General features: G+C 40.9%; 1 protein-coding gene across 3 annotated transcripts; it reads left to right on the top strand.

Moving 5' to 3' along the window:
* Window positions 1-1,245: 1,245 nt before the first annotated feature.
* On the top strand, window positions 1,246-21,940 carry LOC141012234 (polycomb protein SCMH1-like). Of its 3 annotated transcripts, none has more exons than XM_073485665.1 (16): window positions 1,246-1,269; window positions 4,080-4,151; window positions 4,415-4,492; window positions 4,779-4,849; window positions 4,956-5,190; window positions 5,746-5,834; window positions 6,096-6,342; window positions 10,853-11,097; window positions 13,903-14,094; window positions 14,980-15,106; window positions 15,334-15,534; window positions 15,876-16,046; window positions 17,582-17,704; window positions 19,186-19,317; window positions 20,764-20,897; window positions 21,058-21,266. In XM_073485665.1, the coding sequence occupies exons 2-16, from the start codon at window positions 4,127-4,129 to the stop codon at window positions 21,175-21,177; spliced, it is 2,190 nt and encodes a 729-aa protein (XP_073341766.1). In that variant the 5' UTR covers window positions 1,246-1,269; window positions 4,080-4,126; the 3' UTR covers window positions 21,178-21,266. The 3 variants fall into 3 exon arrangements, with proteins under 3 accessions (XP_073341766.1, XP_073341765.1, XP_073341768.1); XM_073485664.1 differs by lacking the exon at window positions 1,246-1,269 and adding an exon at window positions 1,808-2,023 and having other exon boundaries at window positions 21,058-21,940; XM_073485667.1 differs by lacking the exon at window positions 1,246-1,269 and adding an exon at window positions 1,936-2,023 and having other exon boundaries at window positions 6,099-6,342.
* Window positions 21,941-22,205: the final 265 nt, after the last annotated feature.

The following is a 22,205-nucleotide window of genomic DNA, read 5'->3' as shown; positions in this document are numbered from 1 at the left end:
CACCTTTTAAAAAAATGTAGTCAGTAATGTAATATAATTACCACAGTATTAAAGTAATGTAATCTGATTACGAGCTGTATTGGAATACATTTTAGAAGCAACCCTCCCAACCCTGATATCGGATCTGCCTGGTGGTCAGGCTGATAATCAGTCGTATGTAGTATTTAAATTTATGTTTAATTTACTTTTACTTATACTTTTGATACTTATTGATAGAAAGTTACTTTTGACACTTAAGAAGCTACATTTAGTATCAAATACGTAAAACATCTACTCCATACTATTTGTATGGGTGACTTTCATTTTTATTAAAGCAATATTTTGACACAGGATCTTTACTTTTATTATAATTTCTCATAATTGTAACATTTACAATATTAATGAGGGAATAATTCAAACTCAGACATACTTATTTTTTCCATAACTGTATAAACAAGCTGTTCTCATAGGAAAATAAAGTCCCCAGAACCCTGTTTGAAGCTAAAAAGGTGGCAGGGTCCGCCAAATACAAACAAAGTAAAGCAGTATGAAAGCGTGTTGTCCTTTAAGGTCGGTTTGTTTGTTGTTTGTTCAGTCATGAAGCAAAAATAGTGTGTTTATTTGGTTTGTTTACACATTCAAAACGAGATCTTTCTCTTCTGATTAAAATATCTTCCCAAAAACTACACAGTGCACCTTTAAGTAAAGCAGATGTTCTGGTATTGCAAAAAAAAAATCTATTTTAAATTTCATATTTGTTTTTAATGCCATGCTTGAAATAAAACAAACAAATGAACGTACACCATGCGCCTTAAAGCCACCATCGCTGCTGCACCTTCGATCATTCGATCAGTAAACATGATCACTTTTATTGCTGTTTTTATACCGTTTTGCTTATTTTACACTTACTATCTTTGCACAACCACAATACACCCTTTACATTCTGTAATTACATTTGTGTCTCATGTACATACTGTTTTTGTTTTTATGTATTATTGTTTTATTATTAGTAGTAGCAGTAGTAGTAGTATTGTGTACATTTTATTTAGAAATGATTATTTTCTGTGGTGGAGTGACAGTAAACATCTTGAATCATGTAGTACCGCCGTTTGGCCACCGGGGGTCGTTGTTTTGCCCTTTCTCGCCCTCCTCCAGCTTCGCCTGCCCGTCTGTCTGACTGACTGCCCAACAAGAAATGTTGGCAAAACACCCCCTCCTCATCGTGTAGAAAAAAATGGCGGACAAGCGCTAAATCCACATCAGAAACAAACACACACGTTACAAAGCAAGGTAAACACCCTCGGATACACCGAGCAACGTCTCCTTTTGGGCTCGGCTTCAGCTTTGAGCCCACATTACCACCGGCTAGCCTCCGCGCGCTGGTGTACTCCCGTTGAGCTAATGCTAATATTTATAATCAGGTCAACGAGCTAGCGAGCCACCTAGCATGCTAAGCTAGCATCCTGGCCAGTAGGCATGTCTTGTGTGTAGCCGTGCGTAGCATAGCATGCTGGATGTGGCGTCTGCACTGGCCGTCTTCCACTCAGTGTTATTTTCGTGTGGTTTATACACCTGAGCTCGCGCTAACTCCCCGAGTGACCGAATTAGCGACGCTGTCACGTAAATGAGCATCTTAAGCGACCCCATGCAAATACAGCACGGGAGCGGGCGGGCGGCGGCGGCGGAGGAGGAGGAGGGGGGTCCCCATGTGTTAGGCTTTGTGTTTTGAATGGAGCTCGACAGCCTGAGACGCGTTATTTCGGCCGTAAATGGAAACGGCGTCCCCCGTGTAGATGCCAGACGAGCGGTGCGAGCTGGACGTTGAGTTAGCGACGGGAGGAAGGTGTACCTGCTGAGCTCTCTTAACGCCTGGTCCTGCTGTCACTTTCCCAGACGGAAAAAAACAAGGAGCGGGCCGCTTTAATTTGGACGCCACCCCCCCCCCCTCTTGGCGGAGGAAAAAGGCGCACTTCTATTGAAAAAAAGGAAATCATCCGGAGGGGAGAGAGAGAGAGACGCCGCTGAACGGTTATGAAGTTTTAAGGTAGGTTTGTTTATGTGAACGAGCGTGTCTGTTGTCGGTGTCTGTGTCGTCTTTGTCAGCGCGAGCTAACTTGGGTTAACGTGTAAACAGCTCTCGTGATGCAGCTGCTGTGTTTTTTTTTTCCCCCCTGACAGATTCAAATATTTGGCAGATGGTTAACAAGTGTGTGACTGTGTGGGCTTGCACTCCTGGGCATGTTGTGAAAGGATTTGCATGTTGTTCTTGTATCGTGAACTGTATGATCTAGATTTTTGTTTTTGTAATATGTGTTTTTTGGGGGCTGTTTCTTGTTGCAGGACAGGAGAAACAGACACTTGAAGCACTTGTTTCTATCAGTTTGACCTGTTGACCTGTCATGTTGTGTCTGGCTGGTTTGGGTTACAGGAGTCACTGAGACTAAAACACATGTGGCCCTTTGTCAAACATCCAGCGTAGTAACTTTTACAATAAAGGGCATTACTTTCTTTAATCAATAGGCGATAGGTTGCGATTGCTTTTGAGATTATTGCATGGGAATCGTCTAGCCACATCCTAAAACAAGGAGGGGATGTAGACTTTCATTCTTTCAAAAACAAGCGTCATGTATATTATTTTTCAGCTCTTCGTTTAAACATTATGATATGTTCAACCTTTCTACATTCAGCAGGCCACTACTTTCTTTAATCGATAGGAATTATGAGATTATTGCATATAAGCGATTCAAGCTGAATGATACTGACTAAATTTTAAGGGAGATGATTTATTTTATGGCTATTTTGGAGGGTTTTAAATTGAGGTATTGCTGCTGGTGTTTCTGATAATATGTCCCCTGCGTTTATATCAATTACTGTCTGGGGATTGTTTGTACAGCAAGTAGCTTTTCATGTATTTTGATCCTCAAAGTGTGAAAAAGCCAATTAAATCCATATGTAGTACATTGTTGGCATGATCTTGGATGTCTTTGTTGAGCTCGCCTCTGGTTGCCTCCCATGACGACCCCCTGCCTGGAATGAGTGACAAAGATAACAAGGAGCAGCTCTCTGGTTTCCCTTTGAAACACAGTACAGTGTGCATGTGGTCGCCCGGCCTTGGATCTGATTACCCTAGAGGTTTTATCGGCGTGATCAGTTATTTGAGTTAATAAAAGCTCTTATGCTTTTCACGACCCTGTCGTTAACACCCCTAACACCAAATTTTCCCACATTTATGTCCCCTTTTTTAAAAAAAAAACAACCGATTAACAAACAGCTCCCAACCTGATACACCCGCAGACATACAATACAAAAAATTCATAAAAAATAAGATTGTCCATGCTTAACCAGACATGCTGTATCTGCAATGTCCATAGCTTACGTGATGGAAATATTCTCCATATATTGTCAGTCTGGTGATGTACAGTGAGTATGGTTTTAAAGGTAGTTAAAATCGACTGTACATTAAGCCACACTCGAGGGGCACATAAATCAACAAGCACTACTTACAGATTGATTTTCTTTCTGTTATAATAAATAAAAAGAACCCAAATCTAAATCTCTATCTCCTTCAAATAAAGACAGGAAACCATTTCATTGATCCACTTCTTCTTCAAAATAACCCTTTTAGCAGCGTCATATATATATATATTCTTTTTCAGCTTGTTCCAGCTCTTCGTTTTATGAGTTAATGTCTTTTCTCCTTTGCATCTTTTCCACAAGATTCTTCCCGACATATTAATGTATCTTTGAATTAAGTTACAGTACAGAATGAGCTTGTAATGACTTTCATACCAGCAGGTCAGTGAGGGGGATGTGGTCGCTTAAAATTATTCATAGAGGTTATATGATGCTTTGTTTGTTTTTTAGGGCTGTTTCACTGCATCAAACACAAATATTTTAGATGCTGCATGTGTCATTTCTAGGAAGAGGACAGATCTGGCGTCTTTGAATTGTTTGGATCGTGACTAAAATCCAGAAAAATTTGATGAATGCAAGTGTCACACAGCAATGACAAACAAGACTCACAGAGTCAGACAGTTATTTATGATCTGACACAGCTTTAACATAACTGCTTTTTCTTTATTTTATTTTTTTGTCTTTAGAGTGAAGGCCGCTGTTGTGTTGTGAGCTTGGTCAGTATTGCTGGAGCATGAGGAAACCTGTGCCACAGAAAGGTAAGAGTTTGTTATGCCATTCTCCATACAATATTTTCTTTCAAATATTTCTAACATTAGTGTTCATAATAGCTTCCAGGTAAAGGCAAAGGTATGGCACATTTGAGTTTTTCTGTGTAGTCAGAATCGCATATTATCTTGTAATAGCCCTGTAATCCCAGACAACGTTCGGAGCAGTGAGTGTGGCAGGTATTGCGAGGTACTGACTGATGTGAAAATCACCCGTAGTTGAGAGATTATTCTGTCTTTCTTGGCCCCTCCAGCTATAGAGTGGAAAGATGCCCGAAGGATCAAGCATGCCCGGAGTGGACGGCCCTCCCGGGTGCCCTCACAGTACCAAGGTAAATAACCCACAGCAGCCGGTGATATATGAAGTGAGTTTGGGGCAATTCCAGCAGGAAACAGTGCCCAAGGATTTGCCTCAGCATTGGTTCATTAATCTTGGAGACAAATTTTCCTATCAATGTTGATGATAGATTTTAAACCTTGTGCCTTTTTGTTGTTTTGTGTTGAGGGCTCACAAAGTAAAAATTGAACTCAAAGTGAATAAAACCTTCAACATTTATCAAACTTACCACTATGCTAATATGATATGAATCTCCTGTTGCTCCTCTTGTTCTCCTGCAGGTCATTTCAGTTGGGAGAAATACCTGAAAGAGACGGGTGCCGTTGCTGCACCCTCATCTTGTTTCAGACAGGTGAGCATTGATAGTTCGATTATCTGACTTTCTTTAACTCTTCCTCCACTGCTGTTATTATGCCGCCACTCTTCAACTGTAATTCTGGTCTGTCGTCACCATCCAGAGCCTCACACCTCCACTTAACGAGTTCAAGGCAGGGATGAAGCTGGAGGCCCAGGACCCACGAAACACCACGTCCACCTGCATCGCCACGGTTGTGGGCCTGACAGGCTCGCGGCTGCGGCTGCGTTTGGATGGGTCCGACAACAAGAATGACTTCTGGCGCCTGGTGGACTCCTCGGAGATCCAGCCAATCGGCAACTGTGAGAAGAACGGGGGCATGTTACAGCCACCACTGGGTAAGCACACAGACAATCCCACCGTGGTACTTTTATTTTAAGTTTTCTTCTGACTTCGCTGTATCTTTTCTCAGTTCCTTTTTTTTTGTTATTCATTTTGTCCACTAGATGTCAGTGACTGACAGCACAGAAAGTCAGTGTGTCATGTTAATGCCTATCAATAGAGTAAGCCTCCTTCCCAGGACATTTTTGATTGAATACCCAGGGGAAAAGACAGAAGAATACATTATTTAGACTCTTATCGCAAAGTGTCATTGATCATGGCTATCAAGATGACATCTTTAAATATCTTCAAATGCAAATATTTACACTTGAGAAGCCGGAGCCAGAGAAAGATGATCAGAAAGATACATTTTTTACTTGAAAAATGACTGAAACGATAAATTGTTCATCAAAATAGTTGTAGATTAATTTTTATTTGATTACTTAATTGATTACTTTTTGCATCTCTGATACTATGTCCATCATTTGTCTGTGTCAGTGTCACCATGTTCATCACACAAGCCTCAGATCCAAAGCTGGTGGAGTTATAACAACAATTCTCCTCTTCTCCAGGTTTCCGTCTCAATGCTTCCTCCTGGCCCATGTTCCTTTTAAAAACATTAAATGGAGCTGAGATGGCACCCTCTCGCATCTTTCACAAGGTACCTGTACAAGGCTCACAAGCTCAACACACTTGGAAAACTCTGTTGCTGTCCAGCAGAAAGCAAGCACGTCTTTTACTAATCACAGTTACTCATTAATACCAGAATTTTCCAGAAGATTTTGGCTCAACTGTCCCACAGCAAAACATCACCAGCATTTTGTTGATTTTACTGTACTTCCATGGTAAAAAATGAATGCACAGATTCTCACACATGCCAACAACATACCTGACCCCCTTTTTCCCCCTCCATGTTCCCCAGCAGGAGCCTCCCGCCCCCGAGCAGAACTCCTTCCAGGTAGGAATGAAGCTGGAGGCGGTGGACCGCAAAAATCCCCACTTTATCTGCCCGGCCACAGTGGGTGCCCTGCGCGGTGTCGAGGTGCTGGTCACCTTTGACGGTTGGCGGGGGGCCTTTGACTACTACTGCCGCTATGACTCGCGTGACATCTTCCCTGTTGGCTGGTGCAGCCTCACTGGAGACAACCTTCAGCCACCTGGCACCAAAGGTCTGTTTGTCCAAATTTCTAAAAATATGACATTGCACTTAAAGCTGCCAGTATTCCTGCTGCTTTCTGAGAGCCACAAACCAACATTTCACACTGAGAGATTGGCAAGGTGTTAGAGAAGGAGCCAGGTTTTGACTTCTCTCTCAAGCTCTCTTTTTAATTATTTTTACAATGACTTCTATCTGTTTTTATTTGAAATTAACCTCATCTAAGACGTTTAAGTAGTCTCAGAACCTGCACACATAAAACCAGTGACAGAGAGCATTTCATAATTGTGTTCCCGTGAGCAGGGGGCTCAAAAACTCTTTTTTTTGCATCCCTGCATCCACACTAATGTTAAAGCTTCAGGAAATGGAAAATGTGTTCAAAATGCGGTTGATTGACATTTTCCCTTCTTCACAGTTACAACTTTGACTGTTTTTTGTTGCTGTTTAGAGATCAGGGACTTCACTCAAGTCTCACTTTATCTCTGCCCGACTTAAACCTGAGCAGAAGCCCAATCAGTGAGGTCCACTGAGAACGCCTGTGTGGGTGTGAAGGCCTTTAAAAACCCAAGTTTTGAGGTTTATGCTATACATGGGGAAGACACATTGCATTGCTGTATGTTACTATGTAGGATACGTTTACATTTAGTATATTTTACCCAGGTTTTAATAATTAAAATTGTTAATAATAACACTAAATGTGGCATTTGATCCCCCCTCCAACCATTGCATTCTGGTCACAACACCGCTGTTGTTCGCTGTTGCTAACCCTAGTTAGCTAACATCATGAACTTTTCTATGTAATCTAGGTCACTCTACATGGACAGCAACTAGCGGTTACAACTTGATACCATATTATTAATTACATGCAACAAACTGATATGTAATACGTGAATTAATAAAAGGGGTTTTTCAACCAAACATTTACTTTTGCCCACCATGTTTCTGCCTTTATCAAAGTCGGGAAGTTATGTACCAACTTTTTCGCTGACTTTCCGAGCTGTTCTGACATGAGAGGGCCTTCATGTCAATTTCTCAGATTATTCCAACACCACATGAATGCGCAATTATACATAAAGGGCTTAATTAATACATCCATGGCTTACTGTCACTTTGATGGTGTTTCTGGGTTTGGTTGGTGCATCACAAGTTGCGATGTGATGGAATTACATCATCCTCCTGAAGGTATCATTAGCAACAGAACATGAATCTGCTATTTTTAATTCCTAATGGTGTTGAATCACTCTCCAGATTACATTTTCTTTTTAACTGTTTCTGGTCCAGTTAGTAAACACGCCTGTGGTTTCGTGACACCATCTGAAAGTGAACAGTGTTCGTTTTTCTCCTTTAAAAACAAGGAGTTTTTCTTGTCACCAGTCATTTTTCCCTTAAAGCTGGAGTCTTTCAGAAGTGGTCGCCAAGTAAACTTTCTCAGAACAAGAGCCAGAAGAGGCATGGGAACCACAGCGAGCAATTTGTTATACAAGAAACCTAAAAGGAGGAAGGGGATGCAAGGGTTATCAGCCACAAGGTCAACTGTACTCATCTGTTAGAATCCAGAGTATGTGAAGGAGTGGAAAAGGAAGGAGGGAAGTGGGGAGGCAGGACATGTCTTTGTAGCCTGTTAGTGTTTTATGAAGGCCTGGCAGTCACCCAGTTGGCAGAGTTGGGCAATGACGTGGTTGAAACGAGCCCGGGTGCCCCTCCACAGGCCTCCCTCTGGCACCCCGGCTAATGGTCTGATTAGACAACTCGGAGAATTGAGTTAAGCGAGGGGATAGAAACGAAGAGAAAAGACAGACATATGCTGTGGAAGGTGGATTGTTTACATTGTGAGCAGATGGTGGGAGGAGAGAAGAAGAGAAAGGAGGGAAAAAGGAAAGAAAAGGAGGAGCAACGCAGAGGAAGAGTGTTAGAAGAGGACAGGACAAGAGGAGAGGGTGAATCTGAGGACAGCTGTGCAGACTTTTTGACTTTTGTTTAGCCAAGAGAGGTGAGTAAAGATGAAGTTACAGAAATACAGTCGGAGTGATTTTAAGATTAAGAGCGCTTGAGAAGTTATCTTCCTGTAATATGAAGCTGGCAGTGGTGGCTTTGTGAACTCAATGAACTCGGTGCGTTCTCGTGAGAGGGGGAAAAAAGAAGGGTTTGCTTGTTACGCGTTTGTTTGGCTGTATTTACAAGCACTGCCATTGATCAGTGAGCATGTAACCTTGCGCTCTTTAAACCTTTTAAACATATCACTGATTCGTCTAATCTGTGTCGGATCAATCAGGTGTCTTGTTTTTCTTCTTCTTAGCTTCACCGTGGCTCCCCTATGGAAAGTAGCAGGAGCCTGCAGGCTGAGCTTTGTATTGATTGGTGTGCCCGTGTGAAAGTGTGTTTAATAAATACAGCCCCGCGGGCCAAGACCTGTGTTAATGAATGTGGCCGCTCCTCTCGTGAATCTGTCCTGGGTTAATCCAGGATGAATACCAGTGCGTTTTCGTTTGTGTATGTTGTGTGTGTGTGTGTGTGTGATCAGGCTTGCAGGTGCATGTGAAGCCAGACATCCAGGCTATACTGTTTCTTTCTTCTGTGTGGTTGTGTTTTCATGCACACATTCTTGATGTTTTGCCAGCTGTGTTGCTTTATATAAAGTAAACCGCTAACATGGCCCTTTTTATTTATTTAACATGGGACCTAAATTGTTTTACCATGTGGACGTTCCCTCAGTGGTTCATGTGATTTCTGAAATGCTTCCCATCAAGAAGGGTGTGTGTTCAAGGGTGGGAGTGTTAGAGATATACTTTAAGACCGTCTTGCAGCTGTCAGCAGCTTGCTTCTTTATTGCTCGGGCTTTTAAGGTGTTCACGCATTTCTCCTTTTTATTCTCGCCAGCAGGGACTTGAAGGTAGACCCAAAGACAGTCATCTTTAATTACCTCTGCTCTTTCTTTCAAAACGGCTCCTTCACCTCTTGCCTTATATCTTTCAGTTTTTCCTCTGCTTTATCATCATCCTCTGTTGGTTGTTATTGATCACAGTTAATGCAGGTAATACCTGTTTGTCTGATTATAAGGATCATAATGATAGTTTATTTGCTTATTTTTAGTGTTATCAGGCCTTGCAGAAGGTTAGGCTTTATTTACTCAGGTTTGATTGATTTGTAAAACTATTGTTTACTAACTATAGTTAGTTTACAAATAATTGCATTCTGTTTGTATTTAAGTCTTACACAGTGTCCCAACTTTTTTGGAATATGGGCAGTATAAAATTGAAAAGTTGTAGTAAAAGATGAAACAGGAGCAACTGTTAATCAGATCCACAGTCCTGTTGTGAGTAGTTTCCAATGGAAGTACTTTCTACTGAGGGATAAGTTGAAATAAAAACTCTGTTGTGTGAACTATCCAGAGTAATGGGAACTATTTCTAGTAAGACATGTTCTCAAAATCTGAGCAAAAAACCTCAAACCTAATGCATGAGTAAACACCATTACAGCTTGGAAAATATATTTGTTATGTGGATGCATCATGATTACCATATGGATGTCTTACTGCAAGGCACCATATCACGATACACTGTTTAACCTATTATTTCCCCCTACCTTAATCTGACTATCATGTAGAGAAATCTTGTTGCAGTGAGTCGGTGCTGTGACCTCATTTACGTACAAAAGAAAACCAGCTAAACACTCTTGAGTTCACTGAACGGTTAAAACTGGCAGAAAGAGCAGCCTTATGAAGTGAATCAGAGCGTGCACTTCTTGATGTAACCTCTCACCCTTCTTCCTTCTCTCGCTGTGAAGCACACTACAGTTGGAGAGACCTAGTCTGCTGTCCTCAGGCTTATAACTGAGGGAAGGAAGTTCAAGTGAGGAAAAGTGTTTCACCGCTGAGAATGTTTGACCTTCTCTGCTGCTGTGTTGCTGTGAGACGCTCGAGCTCAGGTGTTATGAACAGTCTGGATTTAGTTCTGCACTGAACCACTGAAGGATTTTTGACTTGCAAAACGTTTGATGCTACGCAATGTGAAAATGAAGTGGTACAGTACTTGTTCAGCACATAGAGGTATTTAGAATGTAGGTGAGGGATGGTGATACTTGATGTGCCACATGCAATCAGAGTGTGTAATGTGTACAGACTGTCTTTGTGGATCGCTGAAGCTATAATGAAATGGGGACATTGCCAACAGCATAGAGGTTCTTGGCTGTGTGTGCAGTCGGGTTCATCACTCATTCTGCTGTGTCTTAGTGATATGTGCTCGTCAGGTGATGAGTTGATTGATTTCTACTATCACTCACATAAACACATATTGTAGTCTAGGTTTCAGATGAGCAAAGAAATATTTTTTCTAAACTCACAAAATGAAATTAATGAGAAAATAACTGCTCTGACTGTGCAGACATTATTACATTTCTCCGTGCCCCCTGTGATTCAATGTAGAGCCTGAAGCTTTAATTCTTAATTAGCTCCTTTTCACTGTTAAGCCACGGCTTTATCCTCAACTCGCCTTCTCGTGTGTGTCTGCCCATCTTTGCCCATGCAGTAGTGTTGCCTAAGAGCCTTGGGGCATTGACAGACGGGAGTGTGGAGAGCCCAGCCATGCACCCCACCCCCACGGTGGGCAGACCTCCAGGTCAGAGAGGACGGAAGCCAGGCCGCAGGAAAACCAAGATGACGGGGCTCTGGAGTCAGAAGAGCTCAGCGTTGGGACCACAGAGCATCCAGCCAGGCAAAGGCCTGGAGCCCATCAAGGTCCCCAAGAAACGAGGGCCAAAGCCTGGCAGCAAGGTAGGCATGAAGTGGTTTAGTGTTAACATCAGGGACAAACGGTTGCCTTTACTTGCAAGGTCCAACATTGCAAAAAACATATTTATTCATTTACATCTAATGGTATCTAATCATGCAGATAGTTTTTGTTTTATTTTCCCAGGTTTTGCGATATCTGTGTCTAAGATTTCTGCCTCTTCCCCCATAACTCGTGCTCAGACTACACAAGTTTTAAAATCCTAGGAAACTTTGAAATCAGGTTGCATCACGCACCGAATGAGAAACTTCACAGATGTTTTCTCTCTAATTGCAAACACGTGCACACATTTCAAAGTAACAGCACATCACACACTACAGAACATTATAAAGATTATCTTGTCAGCGGGAGTAATAAACTACCTCACGTGATTTTAGGTGATCTCATAGGAAAGCAGATGTAAACAAAATGGAGACATGGAGCAACAGTCTGCTACAGTAAGGCTGCGGTCAGACATGCGTGAATGAAACATTCGCCTCAATATTCACAAACCAGCAAAGCGAGTTCCTTGTGCGTCACATCCTGCACCTCCCACATTCAGCCCTTGCAGGCAATTTTCATTCACCTGAATTTGCGTATGTCTGACTGCAGTCTAATGCTTTTTAATGAGAAAAAAGAAAAGCAGAAGGCTAAATGAGTCTGTGTGAGAAAATGGTTGGGCTGACTCGTTCAACACAGGTTGTCTGTTGTGAGAACTGTAGGTAAGATTTTAATGTCTGTCAACAGTAATGTGGCAGCTAATGTTAGCCTCAAGGGCTAGAATGTATACTATTGCTTGGCACAATCGTCAGCAGCTCCAGGACAAATTTTAAACACTAACATTTAGTCCTCTCATTTACACATACTTCTCCTTGTAGACTTGTTTTTCTCATTAGCTATTGTGATCAGCCAGATTTTAACTCCTAAATATCAAACATGTTTGAAATTATTGAGGCGGCCGGATGAGTCTAAGCATAGTTTGGGAGGTTTGAGGCTGGATCTGTAAACCCTCACATTACCAGAAAATTTTGACTGAACATTAGTACCTGCTAGGGATGTAACGGTATGAAAATTTCACACCACGGTAATAGTGACCAAATTTATATTTAAATAGATTTATTATAAATTAAAAGGGTTAAGGTATAAGAAGCCTGTTTTTGAAACGTGTCCTGTAATGTCTGTGTTACAGAGGTAGAATGAGATGTACTGGCAGTAGCACTCGATTGGCCAGCAGACCCTCTCTGTGAAAAAAATGAATAGAAAATGTCATTATTAATTATTACTGTCATTGTTACTTAATACTAAGGGTGCAACCAACAGATCACAAAACTCACAATCTAGATCATATCACTTTTGTGAGAAACAGGTTGGATAATTTTTTAGATCAAAACAAAAAGGATTATTGTTAAATTAATTATGAATACTCTATTTTGGCTCTTATCTCTATAGACACTTGTTATATTCACCATTTTATATTATTCTTTATATATAGTCTATTCTACAAATAATCCACAAGTATTATATATTTCTGATATTACTTATATATATATTGGCTGTCTGTCTCTGTCTGCTTGCTCGTCTGTTGTCAATGGACTCGGTCAATCTGATTGGTCAAATGGCTGCTGAGCCACAGGTAGACGCTGCTCCGGTGAACTGAGCTGAGATGAAAGTCAGTCATCTCAGTCAGTTTGCATTCACTAACTCAGTCCACTCAGTACGTGTTTGTCTCAAATCCTCCTCACTGCAGCTCTGCATCAATATTTGGGGAATTATTAGGTCGACTTTAAAAAGTGAAATCTACAATTAATAAGCGGTTCAGATAACGTGCCAAATCACGGATCAACTTCGTTCAGTTATACCACTATCTGGTCAGTTTGCATTAGTGACAACAGCAAATTAGACAAAGAAAACTCGAAATACACACATCATTCACCTGAGCTTAAGGTTAATTTACCTTGCATTCGCTTAACAGTTGAGGGTGATGGTCGCGCAAATGAGTAAGTAAATTGGATGTGTTGCCGCCCCTCGCAACAACTTTCTTCTTGCAGCTCCTGCAGATAGGGCTGCCATCCTCGACCAGCTGTCCCTGAGCATGCTTATAATAACCAAAATACGCCCAGACTTCAGATTTGGTTCTCTTTGAAGGCGGAAAAATGCCTTGAGGGCCGCTACTATCACGTCCTCCCTCCGCCATGTCTTCTTCACTACATAACAAGCGCACGTTGCACGCTGCGCCTGCGTAGGGAGACTTGGATAAAGTATCTCGCGAGCTTTCCACACCGTGGTTATCGACCGCGGCGGTTACCATGGTAATTAAAACTTAAACGGTAACCTTCACCGTCGGGAATTTTACCGTGGTTTACCGTGACACCAGTAACCGTTACATCCCTAGTACCTGCTAAGATCCTAGACCAGATTTCCTGTCCCCAAACTCCTGTAGTCTGAGCCTGGAGGAGAGACTACACTTTTGATACTTCTGTTCATAGTGACTTCTGTGAATTATCCAGAGAGTTTTGGAAAGACATGTTGCTGTTAAATTTTTCACTGCTGTGAGCACCACAGACAGAATTGCTTCCACCTCAGGTTTTATTGTGGTGGCAGGGAAACCTCAGAGAAGCCGCAAATATGCTGAAAAACCAAGAGACTAAAAAAAACTCGCTCTACATGTCTAAATGCTATTGGCTATTTCACAGGCCTTGGATGCATGTAAAGGTCTTTGACCTTGACCTAGGGGAGCATTTACATTGTAGAATATCACAGCAGAGTTTGCACCACTTGACTCTTGTGTTTCCTTTGCTCTTTGTTCACAGTTGGGCTGGGCAAAGAGAGCAGGCTGGCTGGAAGATGCCATGGCTGGCCCAGGACGACCAGTTACAGGCCCAGGGCGTACCAGGGGCAGATTGCCTGCCAACTGGGCACAGAGGATAGCACTGCAGCAGGCCCAGACTCAGGCAGATCCTATCAAGATCCCAAAGAAAAGAGGGCCCAAGCCAGGCAGCAAGGTAGAACATAAACATTATCACAGACATCACAGAACCACACAATACACCATTATAGCATTTGGCTGCATGAGATTTTAAGTTGTCCAGTGTAATCCACCTTTACTTTTACCCGAAATAAAAGAAGAAATTCTGTTGATAAGCTTATTCTCTCTACTCTGCCACATCCTGCTCACGTCTCAAGAGATTAGGTGTTAAAATTGTTGGCAACTTGGCAAAAAGGCTATCAGCATGTTGCTGTCATGGGTTAAAATTTATGAACAAATGCCATCCTGTTTTTGATGTTTTTCAAGTACGGCAGATTGAGCTGGTTTACATATCAAAGGCACCGCCAGCTCCAAAAACACAGTGGTTGTCCACAGCAAATGTTGGCTGTATCTGGTTTATATGCTGGCACTCGTCAGGTCCCAATAATGTAGTGATGAGACATTAATGGAAATACTTGGCAGAGTCATGAATTTTTCTTTTGATCTTTGCAAATTTTGTTTTCTGATGTTACACCATGTTAGATTTACAGAAAGGCACTTTGATTTATGAGTTGATGCACGATTTGGGATTTTTGTCAATATCTGATTTGCAGATTTTTTTCCCACCTCATTTTGGCTAATTGCCGATCCATTGTATGCACATATTATTTTGTACCTTTATCATGATGAGCCACTGGCAGATGCAGACATATGATGCTTTTCAAAATGTACACATTAACAGGGGAAAGTAAGAAAACATAGTCAGCTTCTCGTGTCACATGCTCATAATTTAAGGACATCTTATCGACCTGTCATATCAGCAGAAATGTCGGTGAAGTGCCGATATTATCGTGCATCCCTATATATTGAACCAGTCTCATCAGATGCTGTAAAATGGTTGAATGTGTGTGTTTGTATCCAGAGAAAACCACGTGTGGTACCTAATCCAGTCCCCACGTCTCCCACCAGCAGCACCCCAGAGCCCGACACCAGCACTGTGCCTCTGGACAATGCCACCATCCCAAACTCTGCACTTCAGGCTCCCACAGGTACACGACATCCACAGCCCTGCACATACTGTAAATTGTTATTGAGTATACCTTTCTGGGATGGTTGGTGCATGTGTAAGACAAACTGTTCAAATAAACACACATGGAATCAACAAAATTGGATAGATAGTGATAATGGTTTAAAACAATCATAGTGGTCCTTATATGTAATTACAATGGAACAATTAAGTCATATAATCTCCATTATTCTCCTCTTTGCCCTCTAGTTTGTGTTTACCTAAACAAGTACGGCAAAGTGGGACCCCATTTGGACCAGCGGCGTATCCAGCAGCTCCCGGACCACTTTGGGCCAGGCCGGGCCTCTTCGGTGCTTCAGCAGTGCGTTCAAGCTTGTGTGGACTCTGCCCACAACCAGGGCACAGTGTTCTCCTGCCTCAAGTCTGGACAAGGAGGCGAAGTCATTTCAGGTTGGAATTACACTCTTACCACTCCCATCCTTTTGTGGAAAGTCTTCATGAAACAGCATTTTAAAAGGAGTTGTTAACTTGTGTGTTCTGGTTTTATCACATCTTTGTTCAAATATCTTTGATTAAAGTTGAATGTAGTTCTGATGTCCAAGGATCTTGCCTTTTTATGTGTAATTTCTTTTGTAGTTGCCACATAAACATTTAAAAAACCTCTGTATAAAGCTCGTCTCACATCAGTGAACATGTTGCTTTTCCTCATTTTGGAAAATGTTAAACAAAAGACCGTAACTCACTGAACAGAATATGATCCTATGTCCTTTGACCCCGTTTGTCCTGTCTAGCCTACTTTGACCAGCAGCAGCACACCCTGACCCTTCCCACAGTCAGCAGTGTCACCTACGTCCTCCGCTTCCTGGAAAAACTCTGCCACAACCTTCACTGCGACCCTCTGTTTGGAAGCCAGCCTGTAGCCAGAGGAGGCCTGCACTACGACAGTCACACGTACAACGCAGGTCAGTGCTATTATTGACATTCACATTTACATTGTGATTTTTTTTTTTGTTGGCTCGGGGTGAAACATGTAAGTTTTATTATTGGTCTTTTTATTGTGTGTCATTTTTTCCAAGTTCTTTAGAGATATAAACTCCTACTGCTGAAGTTGGCAGTCAGCTTGTAAATAGAGACAGCGCAACATGTTGTGCAAATTCTGCGCATCAGAGGGGAAAACGATCAGTGCCACAGTATGCAACCAAGGGCTTAAACAAAATGCAAACGAAATACCTGTAAAAATGTTTTGTAGCAGTTGTGTATTCTTTCTTCTGTGGTGTGATGAATCAACCAGCTTTGTTGTAATGCGCTTCAGAAATTGCTGAAAAACTAAATAAAATAAAAAAGAAATTAGCTAGAAATAATTCAGCTTAACCGTCAGTATGCAAGTTACACCACAAAGATTTTTTTATGAAGCAACAATTATGCTACCAAAATCACCAATACCATGGTGAGTTAAACAAATCACAACAAACCAATATCAGAAAAACATTTGATATTGAATTTAGAAACCCTCTTGAACACACCACCTGCAGAAACAACACTTTTTCCAGCAAAACCAAACTTATTAAAGTATTTTAGCAGAGCTTGTTACAAATCAAAAAGCTTGCTGCGCACATAATGTGAGGCATACTGAGTGTGAGGATCCCACAATTTTCCTATTCCTCCTGCTGGTGCCTATTACCTGTATCCACTTTTGTTTTCTTAAAGGCTCAGTTTGGTTCGTCTGGTTATAAAAACTGGGTTCTTTACCCTGTTGAGAGTAAATCCCTCATCACAGTAGCTTTTAGGTATGTTTCTGTTGTTTGCCAGCAGATGGTTGTGTCAAGGAGGCAGCTTCACACAGTATGAAGTCAATGGAGAGCGATTAATTGTTTTCCCCTCTGGTGTGGGTGGGCGAGAGGTGCAACATGCACCCCCCTGAGTGTCTGCACAATATGTTTTACACTGCTGCATGAAAGACGAATAACATGTTTTAATGTGGACAACATAAATACATAACAGAAATGTTGGCTGCTAGCTGTACTCTAAATGTTCTGCACTGAAGTGGAGCTGCATGAAATATGTTATTATTTGCCATTATGATATTTGTTGTGAATGCTGTGGATCTGTGGATCTGTGTTCATGTAGAGGGTTCAACACTTCCAATGGAGGATTGTTAGTATGTGTTCTTGCTGATGCTGTTTTAGTTTCCTAAAGTTATTAACTAATTATTGACTAATGGTAAAACATTACTCCTAATCCAATATTCACTGACAAGAACCAAAGTCAGTGTATTTAAAGGTGTATCTACTTGGAGAGGGTTGATATCCCTAGTATGGAAAATAGAGAAAATGACTTTATTATTTATTTATTATTACGTTTTTGATGTTGTTGTTGTTTCTGTCACCATTCAGGCTCTTTGATCTAAAGGAGAGTGTTACCAGTAGCATCTGGCCCACTGTACCTCTTTCACCTCTGACTGTCTCAAATGTTTCATCCATATATATGTTGTTTTTAGAGAGGAGAAGTTTTGGAGACAGTCTGACGACGGGTCCAGGCCGAGGCACTAAGCGCTTCCTCCAGGACTACAACAGTCCCCTTCCTCAGAAACTGGCCAAAATCCCCCGGCACTCCACTGATGGTGTGTAACTTTTGTGGTTGCCTGATTTACATTTTTTCCTTTTCATCTCCCCTGGGCCCTTATTGCTTTAACTCATAAATCAGGAAAAAATTTGATTTCCTGCGTGTGTATAATTAGACAGAGCGAGTGAAAAATATATTTCTTTGACTGTAGAGGTTGGTATTAGTAGTCATATGGTAGTCATCATATCTAGACAAAGAACAATGTGACCCAGTGTGCTCACCCCTAATAGGCTAATCATTAAAAGCAGCCTTAAGTCAACAATTAGAACAGTACTAACTTATTTCTCCTTGGAGGATAATACGTCAGCTCTTGTGCACCCATACATTTTTCATTTTGCCACACTTTGTGCATCGGTGGATCAATGTCTGTTTGTCTTCACATTTATTTATATTGTATAATTGGTGGCTCTAAATGCTGCTCCAAATTTTATGTAAGACACTTCTAATAATGACCTGCTCTGAGTTGTCCACTAAATCCTTATAGAATCATATAAAAGGAGACAGTAAAAGAGAAGAAGCGCTTGGCTCAGGAGTGAGTGCTATTGAGTTCTGGGGCAGGAGGTTAATCATTTAATCATCTTTCTATTTCCTTAGATTTTAATTAAGTTAATGGAATATTTGAAGAGATTTATGTAAAAGGGTAATGTCCCCCTGTAAAGGGCCCTACACTCACAAGGCCAGAACACACAGTCAAATCACTGAAGCACTTTCTGAGGGTTACATCAAATATCACTGAAGTATACAGTGCCTATAAAAAAGTATACACCCCTTTGGATGTTTTCCACTTTTATTGCCTTTATAAATGGAATCATGGTCGATATAATTTGGCTTTTTTGACAAGATTTTACAACAAGAAAAACTCCTTAATGTCGAAGTGAAAACAGATTTCTACAAAGTAATGTCAATTAATTAAAGATATATAATGTAAAATAAGTGATTGCATAAGTATGCACCCCCTTTAAAGTGACTGACCTAATTCAACAGAGGTCCAGCCAGTTGGTGCTAATAGTCTCATGGTTAGTGAAATGGAGATTACCTGCATACAGTGAATGTGTCTCAGGTGATTGTAATATAGAGACACCTGTGTCTGAAGGTCCAGTCACTGGTTAATCAGTACTCCTGGATACAGTTACACCATGAAGACAAAAGAACACTCCAAGCTACTCTGTGAAAAGGTTATTGAAAAACATAGGTTATGGGATGGATACAAAAACATTTCAAGTCACTGAACAACATGTAGAAATCTGTTTTCACTTTGACATTAAAGAGTTTTTTCAAGTTTTTTTTGTCAAATTATTTTGACCATGATTCCATTCATAAAATCAATAAAAGGGGAAAACATCCAAGGGGGTGAATACTTTTTATAGGCACTGTATCATGAAAATGAGTTGCTTTTGGTCCTCTTTTGTTATGTCTGTAATGTTAAAGCATCTATGTGTTTATTTTACTGGCAAGTCTTCTGTTTGCATTGTCTTTCAGGCGAGTCCTTCATGGAGAACAGTGTTGCCGCACCAGAGCACTTAAAGAAGAGCCCTCTCTCTCCAAACTCTACGGTACAAACTCCCGGCCTGAGGTCTCCCTCCAAGCTGCTGCATCACAACAACTCTACAGGTAGGAGGAGACACAGATAAAGGAAACACTGCTGCTCTCTATTTTATTTAAATGCTTAATTGAAAAAATAAGACACCAGAACAGTGCACAGTGGTTTATAAAACTCTGCCGGGATTGTAGAACACCAATCATTTAACTTTTATCAGAACTGCAGAAATACAGCGTTCATGTTACCAAGTAAATCTACCAGAAATGTGTGCTTGCACATTTTTAATTACTCAATGTAGCATTTTGCCAGAGGACAACCCTGCATGTTTAGCCCTCTGTGTTGGTGCCAAGCTGCAACCTCCAGGGCTGAAAAATGAAGCCAACATGGAAGTGCCAAAAACTGCAGTTCCTCAAATGTCCACTTGAGGCATCAATCCGCATATACACCCATATTAAAATGCCTAAATTTAAAGTAGAAATAATCATGTTACAGCCTGCGTTTTATAGCAGATTTCCATGTTCATGACAACTGTAATGAGGGTGGATTATAATATAACTCGTTCAAATTATATTAAGGTTTAAAATTAAGGCTAATTGAGGGCGAGGCTGCTTTGAGTGACAGCTAGCCGCAAGCTGTCTAACTAGCTGTCAGTAAACAGCCTTCATGTGATCCGCCTCCGCGCCACCCTGCTCCACCTTTATATCCAATTTTTGATTAGCGGGGAGGTAAGAAGAGTCGGGCACTGCCAAGATGGTGCTGCTGGAGCCACATTACTAAGCTTCACAGTAGCATGACGCCACAGAGACCTTTTTATACGGTCTATGGTTGGCACCTTTTCTGCGTTCCTGGAAAGGCCTCATTTTAATCAATGAGGGGGCTGTTTTTTTCCCCAACTAATGCTGTTGTCTGTCTGAACGGCTTAGAATAAGAAGAATCCTATTGAGTAAACACCAAGTAGGCTTTAACCATTACAGTTTTTAAGGCTAATGAGGATACATTTGAAAGCTTTTGCACGTCCTATAGTAGCTGAATAAAAGACATAAAGACATGTTGTTTGCTGCAAGAGTTTTTTTTTGGTTTGTTTGTTTTTTGTCTGTTTTGTTTTTGATTGTGTGTATGGTCTTGTATTATATGTTATCATATTGTGACAGCAGAAAGCTGTGGTTATATGTTGCTCTCCTGATGAGTATTTGTTTTGCTGTCTCAAATAAAAATTAAAAAGAAAGTTAAAAACATTGGCATATTAGGAAATTTACATCTTTGTCATTCAGATGCCAGAAGTGTAGTGATTGGCAGATTTATTTGACAGACTGGTTCATGTGCCAGGAGAGCTCCAACCACTGTGATTTGAGAAACATAGCATTTTTCTGAATACAATTTGGTATTGCAAGCTAAAGTGTATTATAGCACTTGGTCAGTTAGTGGATCAAATTATCATTTCAAAAACATTGAGGTAAGATAACATATTTAATAGCAGATTATGGATTTGATATGAGTTTGTGCTTTTACACTTCCAGGCTCAGGCAGTTTCCGGGAAAGCCCGAGGCCCAGCGGTCAGGACCCAAATCTGTGGACCGTTGAGGACGTCATGCAGTATATCAGAGATATCGATCCAGTGCTGGCTCCACATGCTGACCTTTTCAGAAAACACGTACGTATCTCTCATAATGGTGAAGATGCTACAAACATATACGTTCCGTATTGTGAGCTACTTTGGACATTTTGGTTTACTAGCTTTAACTTGGTGGACAGCTTTTCTAAAAAACAGGGTTAGGGTTACTTTTAATTTTCCCTCCCTCCTTCTGCTACAGGAGATTGACGGCAAAGCACTCCTGTTGCTGCGAAGCGACATGATGATGAAATACATGGGCTTGAAGCTCGGTCCCGCCCTCAAACTCACCTTCCACATCGACAAGCTCAAACGGGTTTGAGGTCAGCCAATCAGCCGTAGCCTTCCAAAGGACTTAACTCCAACCCCATCTCCCTGTTCTAGGATCAGTATATCATGCACTGCATATCGGACATATTCTGACCATTTACATGTAGCAGCTTCCATCAATATCTGGTATTATATACCCCTGTCCTGACCTCATCCAATGAGGAATGTTTATTTTGTGTAGCACAATCCAGCCCTAAGGCAGCATGGGATACGTAGGATTACCCACTTGTCCGTCATCTGTTTTGCATTTCAGTATAACTTGAAGAGTCATATGTGGCCATTTCAACTGTAAAAGGCTTTTTGTGGCCTGCTTTTATTATGTTACATTTATTCTGTACATTTCATATTTTGTACTTCACGGATATATGGACTTGTATTTTTGCCTTTTTCAACGGTTTGTGTTGGATATGCTAAAAGAAAAAACCCTAAAGGAAGAAAAGAAAACACTACATTCATCCCAATAGTTGGGAACGCTTCTGATTAATGTCTCTGTTTGAGGCACAATTTTTGCAACTACAATAATATTAATTATAGTTAGAAAAACATGTTTTATGAAAGGATAAAAAAACACTTTATTCTAAAAATACTGCCATGAGGAAATCTGTTTCTTTTCTCTTATTCTGGATGTTGTTTACAATGCCTTGTCTTGTCTTTGTTATTTGTACTTTTTTAATTTTTTATACTATATTATTAGAGTTCCTACATGGAGAACCCTATCATACTTAACATTGTTCAATAAATATATAATAATTCAACTGCTGGTTTATTTTCTCCGCTATGTTGACCTTTAAAGTCTTAATCTGTGATCACATCTCTTTTCCACTCGTGTTTACACTGTGTTGTTACGTAAATTGTGTTGTTTAGTTGTTACGTGAAATTGGACAATACTTTCCAATACAAACCCGTTCATTATTCCTGACCTTTCCATATAGACCCATTCTGTGACATACGAATGTAGGTTTGACAAGTCTGACATTTTGAGGCTGTAAAAGGTTGTTTGTTTTTAACTTGATGAGTTTG

Source organism: Pagrus major, chromosome 17 (genome assembly GCF_040436345.1).
Source record: "Pagrus major chromosome 17, Pma_NU_1.0".
Taxonomy (NCBI): Eukaryota; Metazoa; Chordata; class Actinopteri; order Spariformes; family Sparidae; genus Pagrus; species Pagrus major.
The sequence above is the reverse complement of the archived record's forward strand: the minus strand, read 5'-3'. Positions and strand labels throughout refer to the sequence as shown.